This window comes from Myotis davidii, unplaced genomic scaffold, assembly GCF_000327345.1.
Source record: "Myotis davidii unplaced genomic scaffold, ASM32734v1 scaffold1075, whole genome shotgun sequence".
Taxonomy (NCBI): domain Eukaryota; kingdom Metazoa; phylum Chordata; class Mammalia; order Chiroptera; family Vespertilionidae; genus Myotis; species Myotis davidii.
The window spans coordinates 32,673-51,793 of NW_006286224.1; the positions used below are offsets into that span (position 1 = coordinate 32,673).

At 37.9% G+C, this 19,121-nt stretch overlaps 1 protein-coding gene across 14 annotated transcripts in view; it reads right to left on the bottom strand.

The window, feature by feature from the left end:
• Positions 1 to 1,884: 1,884 nt before the first annotated feature.
• FMR1 (fragile X mental retardation 1) overlaps positions 1,885 to 19,121 on the bottom strand; it is a 44,845-nt gene continuing 27,608 nt past the window's right edge. The window contains exons 10-17 of one of the 14 annotated variants that reach the window (XM_006757301.2): positions 15,843 to 15,952; positions 15,036 to 15,173; positions 14,473 to 14,535; positions 12,131 to 12,217; positions 9,524 to 9,719; positions 7,800 to 7,907; positions 6,576 to 6,658; positions 1,885 to 4,309 (exon numbers count right to left, since the gene is read on the bottom strand). In XM_006757301.2, coding sequence (XP_006757364.1) covers positions 4,199 to 4,309; positions 6,576 to 6,658; positions 7,800 to 7,907; positions 9,524 to 9,719; positions 12,131 to 12,217; positions 14,473 to 14,535; positions 15,036 to 15,173; positions 15,843 to 15,952 — 896 coding nt within the window. In that variant the 3' untranslated portion in view covers positions 1,885 to 4,198. The other 13 variants (XM_006757291.2, XM_006757300.2, XM_006757288.2 and 10 more) reach the window with 13 other exon arrangements.

Sequence of the window (19,121 nt, forward strand, 5' to 3'; positions counted from 1 at the left end):
CCTAGAGGTGAAATGACTCATCCAGTTATCACAAAGCTATTCCATGCCCTGGTCAAGTGTGGACTCTATCTCTGGATTCATCCATTTTACAGCAAAACTCCGTATGTCCCTTTCTATCATGTAGTATATATGCTGCACTTGCCCCTTCAATGATATATATTCCTTGATCACTAGTACTGTTCTTTGATGCAATTATCTTACAAGTATTGATCGCCAGAGAAATTTGTTAAAGATGTCTTAGTATTTTTAAAAAAGCTATATACTTGAAATAACACTGGCATTCTTTTTTCCTCTTAGCAAGTCATTCAAGTTCTGTATATACTGAATAATGATAATAGACTCTAATTCCCAGTATTCCGTGGAACCATCTTTTGTTAATACGTAATCTTCTTTCCAATTTTCAAACTACTGTAATAAAGTGTATGGTATACCAAAACTGGTGGCAAGAATTTTAAGCAATCAATTTTGAAGGTCAGTTTTTAAATATTTAGCAGCTATACTTGCAAAGACTTTTAAAAATACCTCTCCCACTAACAATAAAACTCAGCATAAAAAATAATTTCCCCATTTCTTAAAGTTCTGCAAAATAGAAGGAAAATTTATAAATAGTCCCAAATATTTTAAACAGCCCTAGACAAACACACAGAGGAAAAGATGCTCAAGATTTAAATGCTGGTAACTGTTAAGCCTTCTAAGTGATCAGATGAGCATCTGGTAATAGCTATTTCAGAATTATCTGGTTATCAGAGGGATCAGAGAGTTATGAGGGAAATATATGTTTATGGTCATGAAACAAACTGGCTCAATAGGGATCAAATCAGTATATTGACTCTAAAAGGGCAGTAGACTCCAAGCTACCAGGACCTTTAAGATCGTGATCAGATGAGAGAAATACCTCTGAGTGAACCCAGTTGAGTCTCAAGGTCAGTACTGCCAGCAGGCTGTTCATGTGTAGCACTGAAAAAAGACTGTGAAACCAAGAAAACTCAACCAAGTTACTCTAGGATTGTTTCTGCCTACCACCTCTAATAGACTGTGATCAGCTCTTCTGGCTCTGGAGGAGCCCAGAACTAGGCAGAACAAGTATCAAAGAACCACAAAGTACCACAATGAAAAACCAGACAAGCAGAAAACAAAGGCTAATTTTTCTGAAAAACAAAAGAAAAACATCAATGTAGAGGAGATTGTCCTGCATCATTGAATCATTTTGGACTAACACCACGTAGAACTTTGACACTGTTGCCTCTCCATTTCTATCCTTCTTTTCCAGGCTATGCCAGAGTTCCTTGAAGTGACCACAATAGCCAATTCAGGCTCATTCTACCTCAGTCTTGTCATTTATTTTCTTTTTTTTAAATATATTTTATTGAATTTCAGAGAGGAAGGGAGAGGGAGAGAGGAAACATCAATGATGAAAAAAAATCATTGATTGGCTGCCTCCTGCATCCCCCAAACTACATGCCCAGGAATCGAATAGTGACCTCTTTCTTAATGGATATTGACATCAAAGTTATTTTCATTTTTAGCTACATAGACACTTTAATATTTTCCAAATGGCAGGGTATGTTTATGGTTACACAGATAGAAGTATGTGTTTAATATGGTTTAGTGGCATTCTATGTAATTAATGTGTTGAAATCTTCTAACTGGGAATATGGATAATTATATTTTCAAATATCAACATTTTTACCTTTTAAGGACACATAAAAAGATTTGCAAGGCATATATGCTATGCATGGTAAATAACTTTCCCCCCCCACATATCATTAATTTTTTAAAATATATTTAGAAATTTAAGACCAGGAGCAAACATTTGTCAGACTAATTTTTTGCTTTTTCATAAGTGCAACTTTTTAATAAAAATTTACATCTAGATAAACAATCTTCAGATTTTTTGAAACTTTAATAAGATTTTAAAAACATCATAACTTTTAACTGAAAAACATACACATTTAGCACACAAATATTGTAATATGAATCAACTCCAACTCTATTTGAAAACATGTGAATCAAATTACAGTTTTAGAAGTTAGTAATTCACATTTAAGCAAGTTAGCGCCCTGCTGAATTCAGCCTTTGTAAAAAAAGAGACTTAGTGCATATTGTAATGGCACAATGTGCTTCTGTACCATTTTGTTGATTTTTTTCACCTTATTAAATATGATCAAGTTATTGAAAGTTGGTAGATAACGGCTAACTTTCTATGACGTGAATTTCCAATGGTAACAGTTACATTTTATAACAGAACACTTTCTATAGATTTCTTTTTCTATCTTAAAATTTTAAAAGCAATCATTTGTAAGGATTGCATCAACATCAATTTCGCAGAGGAAGATCAAACTTTATTGAAACTGCTTGCATACAAAATATATTGCACTATAACCAAACAAATGTCAACATAAAATCCAATCTGTTGTCGCTAATATGTACAGAGAATATTGCCCAAGAGCAGTTACATTACAAGGTCATTCTACCTTGGTTAATTATCTACAGTATTTTAAACCAAACAGCTTACAGATGATGTGTGCAAGGTACCAATTTCTGTTTTCAAATACTATACATTCCAAGAATAAATAACTAGAAATCAACATTAATTTTGGCAATATTTTTAAGAGACTTTTTAATATTCTTGAAATCATGTGCAGTTTGTTGCCATTTTATGTTTATTTGTATGCAAGGAAAAGTAACTGTAAAATGAAAATTCAAAGAAACAAACTCACAAAATACATCAGAGGCAGAACTTCTGTTTGTACGGCTCTATACAGATTCAGTGATACCCCGGCTTGGAGTTATTTTTTAAGAAAAATATAACATCTTAGAGTGAATGTCCTTCACATAATTTGCCTCACTAAATTTCACCCATTAAAAAAAAAAAAGACTCAAAAACAAAACCAAACCCAACACATCAAACAAGAAAAAGAAACTAAAAAAAAAACCCAGTTTTTGTTAACCAATCTTAGTCTGCTTTCCAATTCTGCCTAATAAAAACAAAAAAAAGAAGAAGTTTTTTGTTAATCAATCTTAGTCTGCTTTCCAATTCTGCTTATGCATTAGACCTAATATTTCAAAGTTTACAAAACATTTAACCTGCTTCCAATATTTTTTAGACAAAGTACCTGTACTTCACAGGTTTATTATGGACACACAGAAATGACCCTCCTATCTCCCCAAATTAAGCCGGAAATTAAAATATGAAAATCTTCACAAAACAAGGGGAGAACAAAATAAAAAAGGCTCTAAGTTAAAACTGGTCATCAGGCCAAAGAGCAGGCATATTCTACTAACTTTCAACCGAAAAGATTTGCTCCTAGCTGAAAACATTTTAGCCTCTCTCAAATGAAAAGACAGTTACTTCTTCTCCTGTGTATTCAGAAAAAAATTACACAACCCTCTCAATAACACTATTTGTCAAACTTCAGTGCAACAAAACATAAACAAAAACAATCCTATTCTTTATACTGCCTAACCTGATGTTTATGCAAGGAACAAAAGTGGAAAGCATGCATTCTTCTATAAAGTACTAATGTTTGACAGGGTTTGCAACATCTTTAATATTTAGTGTTCCAACTTATCTTCCCTGAACTCTGCATCCAAATATAATATTCCTACCTGCCAAGATATAGAAAAGGCACAGATCATACAACTTTTTTTTTTTTTTTTTTTTTTTTGCTAATGAAATGACAAACGTCACATCACACACATCTCAGGGTCCACTAAAATACTGAAATAGTGGACCAACACATAAATTGACACAGGACATGAAATGACATATTTTTTCATTGACTTCTATACGAGACTGAAAACAGAAGTCTAATATGATTACCATAAGTGCTATTTATTCAGAAAAACTGAAATGTACCAGTGTTATCACCTATGTAGGAAAATGATCCAAATTAACAAAGAATATCACTTTTCAGTACTTTAAAAAATAAACCAAACTAAAATCCTGTCCTGAAGTGCTAAGTATACTTAAAAGCAGTGCTTGAAAATTTCAAGATCAAGATATCATTTTTGTGCAAATCTGAGAATTGTTGCTTATGGCCAATACCAGAAAAATAAAATTCTTAAACAGAATTTGTGTTCATTTCATGCCCTGTGCCATCTTGCCTACCTTTTGTCTTTGGCCTAACAAAGTTTTCTAATATGGAATAAGAATTATGGAAATGGTAATGGAAATATAACTTCAGAATTACGCAGTTTAGGGTACTCCATTCACAAGTGGTTGCTGACCATCCACGTTGTCTGGCTTTTCCTTCTTCTGGTTACGATCTTTACCCGTGCGCAGCCGATTACCTTCACTGGAGGTATTCTGTAATGTTTTAGTGTGGACACTCCTTTCATTATTGCAGTCAACTCTGATCTAAAACAAGTTATATTTGTTATATACACACACCAAATCCTATTGTAATCTGTAATTGGCCTGACAAGAAATTTAAGCCTGAAGTGTAAACTCCACATGTCAAAAAGGGAAATGAGGGATGAGAATAGAAGTAGTGAAAGAAATCAGGTCAGGTAGGATCTTTATTTTGTTTATGATTTTAAGACACTCTTCTTCTTTAACTGGAACACACTGGTCATCCCATTGCATTCAAAGTTAGATAAAAACAATCCTACTGTGTCTTCTTCTAAGCAGAATAAAACAGTAAGAAACAAATAATTAAAATGAATGATTATTACAAAATAAACATGGCTATAATATTCAGAGTTTAAAAGTGAGTTATTCTTCAAAGATTATGAAATGCAGGAGAAAAGAGGCAAATTAATATCTTTCGAATCTGACTTTACCAGGATAATAACTCAACTCTCTTATTAACTAGCCTTCAGTTTACACCTTTATATCCATCATGGGTGTGATTAAGTTTGTCTATACTGAGCGCTCCCATTGTCTATGGTAGAAGAATATGAGCATTGGTTTCTAGCAGTTTGTATTTCAGTAAGGAAAGTCAGATGATAACTTTGAATAAAAGCTGTACAGGGAAATTTGGAGACACTAATTACCAGAGGAACTGTAATCCCAGGAAGAGTGTAAAGATGAATGCAATTACAAATAAAATACTGATTTATACAATATTTTAAGTGCTAACACAGGACACTTAAAACACTGCTAATAGAATTCTAGACACTGTACAAAGGGAAGGTAATATTGACAAATGGGCTTAAAATAATGACAAATATTGACCTGCTTCAAGTACAAATGCTACATATATCCCAAAATGGTTCACTGTTAATTTCAAAGTATGTTTAAATGTTGGGTATGGTTGTATGTTTTAAATGTTTTGTTGTCAAGGGTTTGGTGCTTTGATTTATTTTATTTCATTTTTGCATGCACAGAGGGACCTGGAGAGTATTATGTTAAGTGAAATGAGCCAGTAAGTGTCTGATTTACATCTATTCTCATACTTACATAGAGAGTACAGCCTTTCTTTCGATATGCTATTTTAGTTACAAATATGCATCCTTTTAACCAATGTGATCAGAAAGCCTAGTTCATCAAATATGTCCATTTAAGAAAGGAATTACAAAACTGGTACATTAAATGCCTTACATCTTTGTAAAATACATGTAAGTACATTATTTCATCCATATTTTTATCTAGGTCTAAAGTCTTTTCTATGCTGGTCCTGAAGAACCCACCAGTAGTTAACATGTACTTACAACTAGTATGAATTTTAAAGAACATTTTGTCATAAAGATTCTGCTTTTAAAAAGTTCTTTCTCACTTATCTAGGGTGTTGGCCCCAAACCAATCCATAGTCGAGAAGGAATCCTAACTAGTTCGGGTAAGAATTAAGAGTCAAAGAAGTAGAAGAGAACATGTGCTCTTGGAATCAGACACCAGGGTTCAAATATCACTGCACCATATGCTAACTATGTGATCTTGGGCAAAGGACTGAATCCTTCTAAACTTCCGTTTACTATCCTTTAAAACAGAAGAACAAAAAGACTTACCTTAGGTGGCTGCTGCAAGATTAAATTAGATAAAATACACACAAAACACTTAGCAAAGGTGTCTGGACATTGTCTGAGGTAATTTTAAAATTATTTAACAAAAGATACAGTACAGGTGACAACCAATTGATATGGGAGTTTCAGAATAGAGGCTGGCTGTAAACAAGCAGCTGACTGATTCAGCAGGTTCTAGCTGAGTATCATCAGCCCTGCCTATTATAATTATTACTTTTGAAATACATGCCTTCTTTTCCTTACTTTCCATTTAAAGAGGATACTCTATTCCTGCTTCTCAGGGGAAGAGGGATCCACAAGGTTGACTCAGGTCTCACTCTCAGTACATTCCAGGGTGTGTTTTTTTTTTCTTGGGGAAATCAGAGGGACCACCAATGTGGTATTGAAGTCATATGACAATTAAAGTCTTCACAAATACTTTGACTACATATTCTCTAGAGAAATCTTTGTATGTTTGCATGAAAACAAAGATTATCACAGTTGTAATGGTAAAAGGAAATTATTTCACAGATATCAAACTTATAATCTTTGAATATGTTTAAAAATAAACTCATTAAATTTCAAACTACCGTAATGCAAATAATTTAGGTGAAAAAGGCATATGGGTTTACCTGGAGGGATCCATCTGCAGTTCTCCCTTTAGCCTCTCTCGGATTACGAGGACGATTATCTGTTCGGGAGTGATCGTCGTTTCCTATAGAGGCGTTTTAAAAAGGTTCAACAATTATTGATTCTAACATTCTTATTGGAAGCTCTTTATTCCCATATCCTCAATTTACTTAGACCAGTGGCCGGCAAACCGCGGCTCGCGAGCCACATGCGGCTCTTTGGCCCCTTGAGTGTGGCTCTTCCACAAAATACCACATGCGGGCGTACATGTACAGTGCGATTGAAACTTTGTGGCCCATGTGCAGAGTCGGTATTTTGTGGAAGAGCCACACTCAAGGTGCCAAAGAGCCGCATGTGGCTCGTGAGCCGCAGTTTATCGAGCTGCAGTTTACTGACCACTGACTTACACCAACCAAAAAATCCAAAATATAATCAACCTAGTGATTACAGTTACATAGAAACAAAATATTTTGAAGGCATTACAACTGTGCAACTGTCACAGGTCAATCTGAGCTAATTTCAGATGCTATGTTTAGACTCTCCGAAGAAACTGAACTAGTTATCAGTGTTGATTTACATATTCTACATGAACCATAAGAAAGGCTAATATTCTGTCAATTACTGTATGAAAGGCTGAGGATTTACTATGATGAGCAGTACAAAACAGGAGAAATGGGGTCTTGGTAATACAGTGTTAAATCACCAAGATTTTTCACTGAACTTCAGACAGTTGTTACAATTCACCTTTATTTCTTACTAGAGGCCTGGTGCATGAAATTCATGCACTCAGGGAACAGGGGGATTCCTCAGCCCAGCCTGCGCCCTCTCTCAGTCCAGGAGCCCTTGGGGGATGTCTGACTGCGGGATTAGGGCCTAAGCCGGCAGTTGGACATCATTAGTGCTGCCACTGAGGTGGGAGAGGCTCTTGCCACCCCAGCTGCACTTGCCAGCTGTGAGCCCAGCTTCTGGCTGAGCAGTGCTCCCCCTGTGGGAGCACACTGACCACCAGTGGGCAGCTCCTGTGTTGAGCGTCTGCTCCCTGGTGGTCAGTGCACATCATAGCGACTGGTCGTTCCACTGTTTGGTAGACTTGCCTACTAGTATTAGCCTTTTATTATATAGGATGGGGGGTGAGGGTGGGCTAGAAGAGGTCAATGGAGGGGAGGAGAAGCGGGTATATGTGATACTTTCAACAACAAAGAGTTTTTAGAAAAGAAAACCTCTACCTTTGAAGCCGCCTCCGCGTCCTCTTCCTCCCTGTCCTCTTCCTCCACCACCACGTCGTCGTCCCTCTCCTCTGCGCAGAAAGTTCTCCCTCTCTTCCTCTGTTGGAGCTAATGACCAATCACTGAGTTCGTCTCTGTGGTCAGATTCTGTTTCAGAAGCATTTGATGCTTCAGAATTAGTTCCTATCGAGAGTTAAAAGTTATATACCATTGTCTGACTTAAAAAAAAAAAAGTTAGGTTATCAGAAGCTTCCAGAAACCTTTCTGGGGTAATCTAATACTCTTCCTCCCAATTTATACACCTACCAAAAGGTATTATCACCTTCTATTTTGTGAAACAAATTATCTTAAATTCAAAATAAAGGGTTTTACAACTTCTTAGGTAATCTTGGAAAACATTTTTGGTTCTCATTTTTAAAAAGAGGCATTTTATTAGCCATCTAAGTTCAAATCTGAGTATGCCACATCATTAAACAGCTGTACTCCTTTAACCATCTGTGCTCTCTGGAGGAAAAGTTGTCTACAATGTTTAAAAGTAATACCTTGAGAAACAAAACCTCTCATAGAGTTCATTTTATAAAGTTTGGCTAAGGAACATAGGGGAATGCAGCACACATTTTGGTCACCTCTGAGAGACTGGCAAAGAAGCCACCATGGCAACTGTCTCAGGGAAGGATCTCTTGTAGGAACAGGGATTGGACCAGATGAATGGGGATATGCTTTCCTGATACTTGGTCCACAACCTTCCCTCCCATTCCCACTAGAATAATTTATTATTAATGAAAGTTTTATTATAATACAGTCATTATGCCTGAGAAGATGGATTAATGACCTAAGGGATGGGAGGGGAAGAAAAGAGCTCCAAAGTGAGGTGGGACTTCAACACCAAAAAGAACAGACTTTTGAAAGAGGGTTACGGGTTAGGTTCAAAGTTGGCCATAGGAGTAGGTATATCTCTCCCCAACTCCAGAATGTCAACTCTACTACCTCTCTCTCTTCCTTTGTTGGAGCTAATGACCAATTATAGCTTCACCATTATAGCTTCATTCCTGTGGATCTTGAAGGCTTTCCATCTTAAAGAGTTCCTTTTTGAAACGCAAATATTTGTGAGATGGATTATACCTTATACCATCATCAGCAAGTTACATAGTAGTTACACAGTTGAGCAAGAAAGACAGTAGGCACTGGCAGGTGGGGACAGCGTTCAGGAAAGGTACTGGGAGAGAAGAAAGAAGCCCTGACAGAAGAGCTGGGGAGGCAAAGAAAAACTTTGCCGACTTCTTGACTGTGCCTAGGGCTGACTTTGGCCATGCCATACAAAATCACCTTATGAGCCACAGGATGTAGACCCCTGATTTACACAGTCCATCCAGCAAGTATGACCAGCACATGCCTGACAAAAAATGAGCCACAGTACACAAATGTAAAAAAGTTTTGGCTATACAGTAATAAAATTAGGAAAAGCCTTAAGAAAATCAACACACAAGGGCTTAAGCAGATTTATCCCCAGTCAGAACGTGGACAGAACTCACACCTGCCCTGTGAACTCTATGTGTCATTATCAGGTTTTTACTCTATGTCTCTTGCAACACAATTTGACCCATTGTGAATCAGAAACCATGTAGTGAGAAATAGTTATAATGGGGTTCTAATGAATATTAGAGGTTAGCAGCTATTAAGTGTAGGAACAGATAAAGTTACTGAGTAAAATGCTTAGTTTGTACCTGAAGTATATCCAGGACCGCGTCTGCCGTGCCCCCTATTTCTGTAAGGTCTACTACCTCGACCCATTCCTTGACCATCATCAGTCACATAGCCTTTTTCCTTATCTGTACGATTTGGTGGTGGTCTAGAACTAGCTCCAATCTGTCGCAACTGCTCATCAATTTGTAATCTCTCCAAACGCAACTGGTCTACTTCCTATTTAAAATATACAAGATAACAGTAAAAATAATTTGACATTTTACTTAATAATACCTTTCTCCTTTTCATAAGATAAAAAAGTATACTGGAAATATTTCAATTTCAGTTCTTAATTTATAGTAAACACTGTTACACAGAATTATCAGGAAATTGAATGATCTCCTTAAAAAACAAAATTAAATAACAGATTACTGATGCCCAGAATTAGAGATATAACAAAAATACTCAGCATTAATAGAATTTAAAGTTGCTTGATTTGGCACTGTTACTCAACGGAATCTGCTAAGGTACAGATATGCTAATTTTGGGACTTCTTAATGACAGGATATTGAATAAAACAACTCTAAAATGTATGAATACAGAAATAGACATTTAAGGTTTAACCAGCCAACCCTAAAAATCACACATTGTAAATACTCTGAATTGAAATAGATTTGCCAGTTAATCTTAATTTACAAAGCATTGAGTTTGGGCCATCTTGTTTGCAAAGAACATATACTACAGCAGGTCTTTGGATGTGATTATACAATTAAGGAACAATTATTTTCAATGGACTGAAAATTCTCATATTCCTTATACAGGACAGGAAACTATTTAATAGCTGGCCAAAAAAGTTAGGTCTTACATCATGCCTTGCAAACCTCTTAAACACTACAACTCTGCTAGACCAAGTATGATGAACAATATAAATTTAGTTGATCAAAATATACACCTAGGTTCCACAGACAGATCCTTACATACAGTGCTTCCAATATGTTGGGTTCTGTCAAATCCATATACAGTCTCAATTATAAGCCTCATCCTTCCAATCTACCCATAAACATCTCATTTATGGGCTATAGGGAGCTAGATTCATAAATATAGTAGTACTGAGTGTCTCAGTCAAGCAGAGGCCACCAGAGAAACTATCTACATGAATAGTCACTGGAGAAGCCCCTGAAAAGCTAAGCTCCTAAAATCTTGGTTGTGGCAGTTTTCTGGCAAAGAAAGGGCAGGTAAGGATTTGGGTGAGTTTGATCTGAGCTCTGAACTAGAATTTGTTTTACAACGGACTTGAACAAAGAAAAGACTGCAGCTGAGTGAGTGGCTTACTCCAAAAGTAGAGTTATAGCTAATGGAATGGGTATATCTTGCAAAACAGAATGGTAGTCCATGTTATCTCACTGGGGCAAAGCAGTCACCTTTTGGTGAAAGATGCCAGGCCCAATCAAGTGAAGATCTGGTGATGGAAAGAATGGCAACAGGACAGCTGCTGATAACCAAAAAAGATATTCAATTGTGAAGAATAAATCAAAAGATCTAAGAAAGAAGATTAGTCAAAAGAACAAGGGATCAATACAATGCAACACTAACTCTCCAGGTCTTCATAATGTAAGCTAAGAATATGAAGAAAAACACATACAACAGATTACACATAAACATGTTTTAAAACAAAAATAAATAAGCAAATCAATGGGATATCCTACCCATGCAAGCCTTGCTGGATAAAACTTTCCCACTTTCAATTAACTAACCACCATAAAAATGAATGAAATGTCTAACTACTGAACCTTTTTTTCCCTTATTTGCATACAAGTAGAAATTGTTTAATTTTATTTCTCTAAGAAATAGGCAACAAATTCTTAAGATAGCATTATAAATGAAATAGAAACTTGGATTGCTTTTAAAATATTACTTAGTACCAGTTACATTATATTTTGAAACACATGGATCGAAGGAATTATTAAGTGACATGGATAAGACTCCATCTTATTGATTTATAGAACTTTTTGGCCAGAAATTTTAAAAAGCATCTAGGGAAGCGACTTGCCTAAAGTCACACAGCTAGTCCATGACAAAAGATAATCTAGAAGCAAATCGCTGGATTGCCAATCTAGTGCCCTTTCTATTTATACCTTGTCGCAACCTGGTTCCTATTTTCCAGTTTGCAATCTAGAGGGGGGGATAAATGCTACAAAAATTGTTTGTTTTGTATAACAGAGTATAGAGAAAAATATGAAGGGTACACATTTAAAAAGATTTCATGAAACACTGGGATTTCCTTAATAAATGACATAAAAGAAACAACAAAAGTGGAAAACTCACCAAGGCTAGAAAGGATCTACCTAATGAAAAAGCTGTGTAAAGGATTAACCTAAATTAAGTGCAAGGTTTAAAAGAGGAATAATGGGAAATGGGGGAATTTACCGAGAACTGGGATATTGGTTCTTACATTTATGATGATGATGAAAATTGACTTGTGTTTTCAAAAGGAATATAATAAGCTAAACAAAGTATTTTATCTATTACTTTTTACAGGTCATTCATTATAATGTTCAGAATGAATCTTAACTACTGAAAGGTTTACTATGGAGTTTTTATATTTTAGTGCAAAAAGAATTTGAAATTAAAGTTCTTGCTATTCTCACCTTTAAATAGTTCAGGTGATAATCCAAAAGAACAGTGGCATTAGCGATGCTGTCCTTTGTTCCCACAAAAACAAATGGTACCATACCCTGGAAAAGAAATGGTGACAATGATCCCATAAAATTAATAATGGATTAATCTGAAAAATGCAAATAATGACTAAATCCCTAGGACAAGGTCTGACAAACAGTAGGTACACAAATAATCAGTAATACATGAAAACAAAAATAGCTGGCATATTTTACACATCTGTGAATAAGGACAGATCAATATAGCAACCCCTTAAATGCATCAGGTTATTATGTTTTAAACACTACAATTAAAAATGTTGTCAAAGTCACAAATTATGTAGTTCAAAATTATACAGGCTTTAACTAACAGGAGATGCATAAACAAAATACTCTAATTCATCTAAAATTTTTATCGAAATCAAATTCTTTTAAAAATCATTAAAATTTAGATATTATGGTACAAAATTAAAAATTAAATCAATTAGCTAACCAAATCAACAGAGAACAACAACAACAAAAAAACACAAACAGAATTAGGATACATTAAAATGCACTGAGTAATTATTCTGTGAGGGGGGAAAAAAACCTGGCATTTCCATGAGCATAAAATTTAACATTACAATACATTTCAATAATTTGCTCTGAAAATTATAAAAAAAGCTGAATCATAGTTAAGTTTCATCTTCTCTCTATGGTACTACTTTAATATAAGGATAGATTTTTAAAAGTTGTATACTAAAAATTTATACTTCCAGCCCATCAGTACAAATGAGAAAAAACACTATTTCTTGTCACAAGTTATAGGGAAGCCTAGGCCAGTTGTGCAGACTAACAGCTGGCAATTATGATGTTCAAAGTTGAGAACAGTTCTACATTTTGCTGAAGAAATACACATGGTTACTAATATTAACAAGTAACTAAAAAAGCATACAATGGCTCTGATGTGAATATTATAATTTTCTAGGCGAAGTTTCTAGGTATTAGAAGCCAAGAAGCTGTCTCTTTAGCAAGTATCACTCTTTTAAAAAGAGCATTCATTTGATAGGTGTGCCTACTCCTGGGCTGCTTTTGCTTGCTTGCATTCAGTACACAGCATCTTAAACGGATGTGGGGCTGGAACAGGTTTTTTTCTTTTTCCTTCCACATGAACATGGCTGTTAATGGGGAACAAAACTGAACAATTAGGAAATACAGCTTGCAGACTGACCTTTATCTGGTAGAAAAGGAACTGCTTCCTAGTAGCAATGACCATCTGAATAATCAGGTGCAATTGAAAACCCATGGGCTTCATAATGGATTTTTTTTTGCATCAAATAATAAATGAACTATGGAAATTATCAAGCCCATGGATCAGATCTCCTTCTCAAAACATCTTGACTGTTGAGTTTTTCCCCCAATTGACTGTTAGAAAGCAGTAAAGTGTACTATTTTCTAAAATGTCAAATGATGAAATGCTATATGATCCTTTTGGATCATATGCTACCAAAATAAGCTTTGAAACCCTATGTCACTGATTCAGTTTGATCATCTTGGGGACAAATAATTTTAAAACATTTTCTTTTTCAACATATCCAAACTGTTAGTGTATCCAAGTGCCACTCTAATTTAAGCATTATCGCTAGTGGACCAGAATAGTAAATTAAAATGAAAAAATTGTGAGAGTAGAATGGTGGCCTTCTATACTTAACACCAAGAAAATTGATTTCCTATTCTAGGGTGAGAACTGAGCTGCCCAGCAGAGAGGAATATCTAAGGCACTTGAGGTTATATTTCTCTTTATAAAATGGCATTTTTGCTTTGAATCTTGTGAGTCACAACATTTTCCCCATAAACAGTTCTCATGAGCTATGTAGAAGTCCCTGCACTCAAAGAAGGAACTCACAATGTGGATGAGGAGGTAGATAAGTAAATGTTTACGTTCTGAGTGCTACGATAGGGGACCTGTGACAAGTACACACAGAAAGCTGCATAAGGAGTAAGGTCAAAGCATGGTGGCAGGAAGAAGATTGTTCTAGGCAGAGAAAACATATGCATCTGACTGTTCAGTATGACTGTTCAGAGACCTCTAAATACTTCAGTATGGCTTTAAGTCTCTCTAGAATGCAAGGGGGAGGAGTTGTAACAAATGATATTGGACAGGTTACCATGAAAGAAAGGTCTTATAAACAACAGGAAGAAATCTGAGCTTTCTCCCCAGGGCAATAAATTCATGTACCCATAAACACTCCTCCACCAGCCTCCAACCCTGAAGGTCATTTGTAGTCTCTCTTAACAAGGGTGATAAACATTGAAATATAAAATTAAAATGTATTTTTCAAGGAATGTTTTCCTACCTGCCAAGCCTTGAGTTCAGGTTTCTGGGATTCCCCTGCTACAATTGATGAAATCACTAACACCTAAAGCAGTATAAGGAATGCAAGTGATGTCATTAACTATAACAAATGATACGCAGAAGCCTGAACGCAGGACTTTCACTGTAGGACTTTTAAACTCATTTCTAAACAGGTTAGTTCAAATATTGAAAATCAGTTTCTAAAATATGGTTTTAAGTAGTAACTAATGCATGTAAACAGATGGTACATTTTGACCTAATACAACCTGCAAAATTTCAAGACATACAACATGGAAAAATTAAAGTCCACCCTCAAAAGAAAAATGTGACCATTAAATGCAACCCCATATTTTATGTTTACAACATAAGATTTGTCACTGTAAATAAAATGAAAAGTAGGTATCACTTTGGTTTGTAATATCTCATAACCTAAAAATCAGATTTGAAAAAAATACATGAGTATCTTGTAAGTCTAACCACAGAAAATATCCAAAATGCCCATTTGTAACATCTGGGTGGAAGAAATTACTTTCAGTGTAATTCAACGTGATAAATATTTCTTACCCTCTGTACTTTTGTACTGTTAGGTTGAGAAAAATGAGCACTGCTTTCCTTTATATCTATATGTTTTTTTTCTTCCGAGGGAATAGGTCCAACCCTTGAGTTACTAGTGGAAGGCAGGGAATTTGGTGGCATAATTTCCTTGGTAAGACACAAAAGAGAAAAAATAACTAATTTTAAGTCTTTATTTAGCTCCATTATTGTATCAATGATCATATTTTAAGAAGATAAATTATTATAAACAGTTTTAGTAAACAAAACAGAATGCAAAAATCATGCAATAAAAAGCCCAAAAGATTTAATTTCAGCCAAAAGAACCTTTCACAAAAGGAAGACTAGATAATATATGAAAATTATGGCAATTTAGATTTTATTTTAAACACAGTATCGTTGTACAGAAGAGCATGCCCTCACCTCCCCAACCCCCACACAAATATTTATACATACACACAAAATAATAAAGGCAAAACATAAAAGCCAGAAAACCTAAGCAGTGTCCCAATTTTGTTTGTCAGTAAAGTTAAATGATATTTGAAAAGTGCTTTGTACTTTTTTTACAATTACAACAACCCATTTTAAAGATTGAGAAATAAGAGTTAAAGGGATTAAAGTGACCAATCCAAAGTCACGGCATTAGAGAATTAACAGAGGCCGTATCTACAACTATACCACTAACTGGCATGTTTGATAATCAAGAATTTGTACATCTACATTATGTGTGTATGACAAGACTCTAAATTAGTCTCAAATAAAAAAATAAAAATCTTTTACTTTTCTTTACAAACCAGAAACATATGCATTAGAACATACCTCTTCTTGTGGAACATTTTTCTCATTTTCGGCCTCAATTCTCACCCTCACAACTCCTGACTTGTCCACAATCTCCTGAATCAGTTTTCCATTTTTTCCTATTACTTTGCCTAAATTAAGAAATGAATAATTCATGTTTGGCTTTAAGAACACATACCTTACTCCCCACTGTAAACAACTGCATTATCTATCTATCTATATAAACAGAATATGCTAATTAGCCGAGCTTCACTACTGCTCAGGAGGAGGCTGCATCACGACCACTCAGGAGGAGCTGCACACGCAGATGGGCAGGAAGGGCAGCTGGGGCTGGGGGCAGGCCAGAGTGGAGACACAACACACAGAGAGGCTGGGGCTGGGGGCGGGAGGGAGCGGAGACACAACACACAGGAGCGTGCCTGCCCCCACCCCAGCGGACACAACATGACAGCCAGGGGCTATGCGGGTCAGGTGCAGGTTGCGGTCCCCCGCGGGGTGCCTCCTTGCACAACGGGAGGCAGGGCGCCACCTTGCATGATTTCAATCACGCCCTGGGCCTCTAGTCCAAACATGGTAATTGACCATACCTTTGCTACGCCTCCCACTGGCTAATCAGCACAATACGCAAATTAACCACCATCTTTGTAATAATTTGCATATACCGGCTGGGAGAGAAGACTGAAGCCAATGTGGAAGCGAAGCGCTACAGAAGGGAGCAAAGTAGAGGCGGTGTGGACAGGAACAGGGCCAAGGCTTTGGAGGTGGGAGGCGGGAGGGGAAGCCCAGCCGGAGCAGCTGGGAGCAGGAGGGGAAACCCAGCTGCAGAGGCTGGGAGCGGGAGAAAAAAAAGAATAAAACCTGGCCGCAGCAGCTGAGAGCAGGAGAAAAAAACCCAGCCACAGCGGCGAGTGGGAGAAAAAAAACTGCCGCAGTGGCTGGGAGCGGGTTTCGCTCCCTTCTCTGCTTTTCTCCAGCTGCAGGAAGACCTATTCTTTTTTTTTTAATATATTTTATTGATTTTTTACAGAGAGGAAGGGAGAGAGACAGAGAGCTAGAAACATCAATGAGAGAGAAACATCGATCAGCTGCCTCCCGCACATCCCCCACTGGGGAATTGCCCGCAACCCAGGCACATGCCCCTGGCTGGAATCAAACCCGGGACCTTTCAGTCCGCAGGCCGACGCTCTATCCACTGAGCCAAACCGGTTTCGGCAGGAAGACCTATTCTTGCAGGAATCTTCCTGCAATGGGCCTCGAGTATATATATAAAAGGCTAATATGCAAAGGGTCCCCTTGGGAGTTTGACCAGGAGACCAGGAGTTCGCTCACTTGCTATGATGTGCGCTGACCACCAGGGGCGGCGCAGAATGAAGGAAGGCCCCAATTGGCAGCCGGCAGCAAGGGAAGGAGGGCCCCGGCTGGCAGCCAGAAGGCCCCAGTCAGCCCTGATAGCCGGCCAGGACTAGGGACCCTACCCGTGCATGAATTTCATGCATTGGACCTCTAGTCTATAATAAGAAAAGCATAATATGCAAATCGACCAAACAACGGAACAGCAGAACGACCATCTGGACGATCTTCTGGACAACCACACTATGACACACACTGATGCCAGGTCAGCCAAGGCAGGTGTGATGTGACTGGTCAGGGGGACACTGCCATCGCCCCATGATCACCCCATAGAGGGAGGCCCAGGCTACCCTTTGCAGGGCAATTGATGTGGGGGCTCCACGATTGGTCGCCCCGCAGAGGGGCCCAGGTGGGGTGATCAACTGGGGGAGGGGGCTCCGCGATTGCCCCAAAAAGGGAGCCCCAGACCACCCTCTGCATGGCGATTGATTGTGGAGCCCTCGCCGGGTGGGCGGGGCCTCTCTATGCAGGACGATCAATCATCCCACAGAGGGAGGTCCAGGCCAGCCAAGCAATCACACCCCATGCCCGTTGCCTGCAGAGGGAGGTGACAGGTGGCGGGCAAGCACCACACAGATGGCAAGCAGTGGTAGTGGCGGGGGCAGGGCCAGCTGCCAGCAGCCCGGGGGAAGGAAAGTCCCGATAGGCCCTGATTGCTGGCCAGGCCTAGGGATCCTACCCAAGGGGTCCCGGATTGCGAGAGGGCACAGGCCGGACTGAGGGACACCCCCCTTCCCCGGCATGAATTTCGTGCACTGGGCTTCTAGTTTTAAATAAAACTGAAAGGCCAAAACAGAGACTCTTCAAATGAATAGAGTTAAACTTGGTTTTCCATTTTACTAGGTTATCATTGTTTAAACTCCATGGCTAGGTATTAGAATTGATTAATACTCATAAACTGATTGGGAAATTTTGAATTTTTAAAGGATTTCAAAGATAGGTTCTTATTTTGCACAAAAGTGTACACTTTAAGCTTGCTAGTACAGTGGTGTATATCAATCTTTCTTCAACGTTCTATTAAAAGTTAAGGAAAAGGATATATAATCCTACATAATAAAAGGGTAATATGCAAATTGACCAAACAGCGGAACGAGCAGTTGCTGTGACGTGCACTGACCACCAGGGCGCAGATGCTCAATGCAAGAGCTGCCCCTTGGTGGTCAGTGCACTCCCACAGGGGGAGCACTGCTCAGCCAGAAGCTGGGTTCATGGCTGATGAGTGTAGTGGCAGTTGGCAAGAGCCTCTCTCCCGCCTCCACTGCTGGCGGGCAGTAAGGAGTGAGGGGGCCCGGCCTGCAAGAGCCCCAGACTGTGACAGGGCACATGCCAGGCTGAGGAAACTCCCCTCCCCAAGTGCACGCATCTCATGCACTGGGCCTCTAGTAAAAATATCTTTGCACCCAGCTGGCTTGGCTCAGTAGTTGAGCATTGACCTATGAACTAGGAGGTCAGTGTGATTCTTGGTCCAGGCTCGATCCCCAGTAGGGATCATGCAGGAGGCAGTTGATCAATGAATCTCTCTCATCATTGGTGTTTTTCTTCTCTCTCACTCCCACTCCTTTCCTCTCTGAAATCAATAAAAAATATATTTTAAATAAATGTATTAACAAATAAAAATATATGCATATTTATTTGACGATTTCAATTCTATCTGTACCTGATTTAAATTTGCTTCTTTGCCCATGGCAAATACAGTCATACACCACTTAACAATATGTTCTGAGAAATGCTTAGCTGTGGAATTTTGTCATTGTGCAAAAACTAAAGTACAATTACACAAAACTAGATGGTATAGTCTACTGTGAATCTAGGCTATGTTATAGCCAACCCTTAGGCTATGAGTCTCTACAGCATCTATACTAATAAAAGAGAAACATGCAAATTAACCAC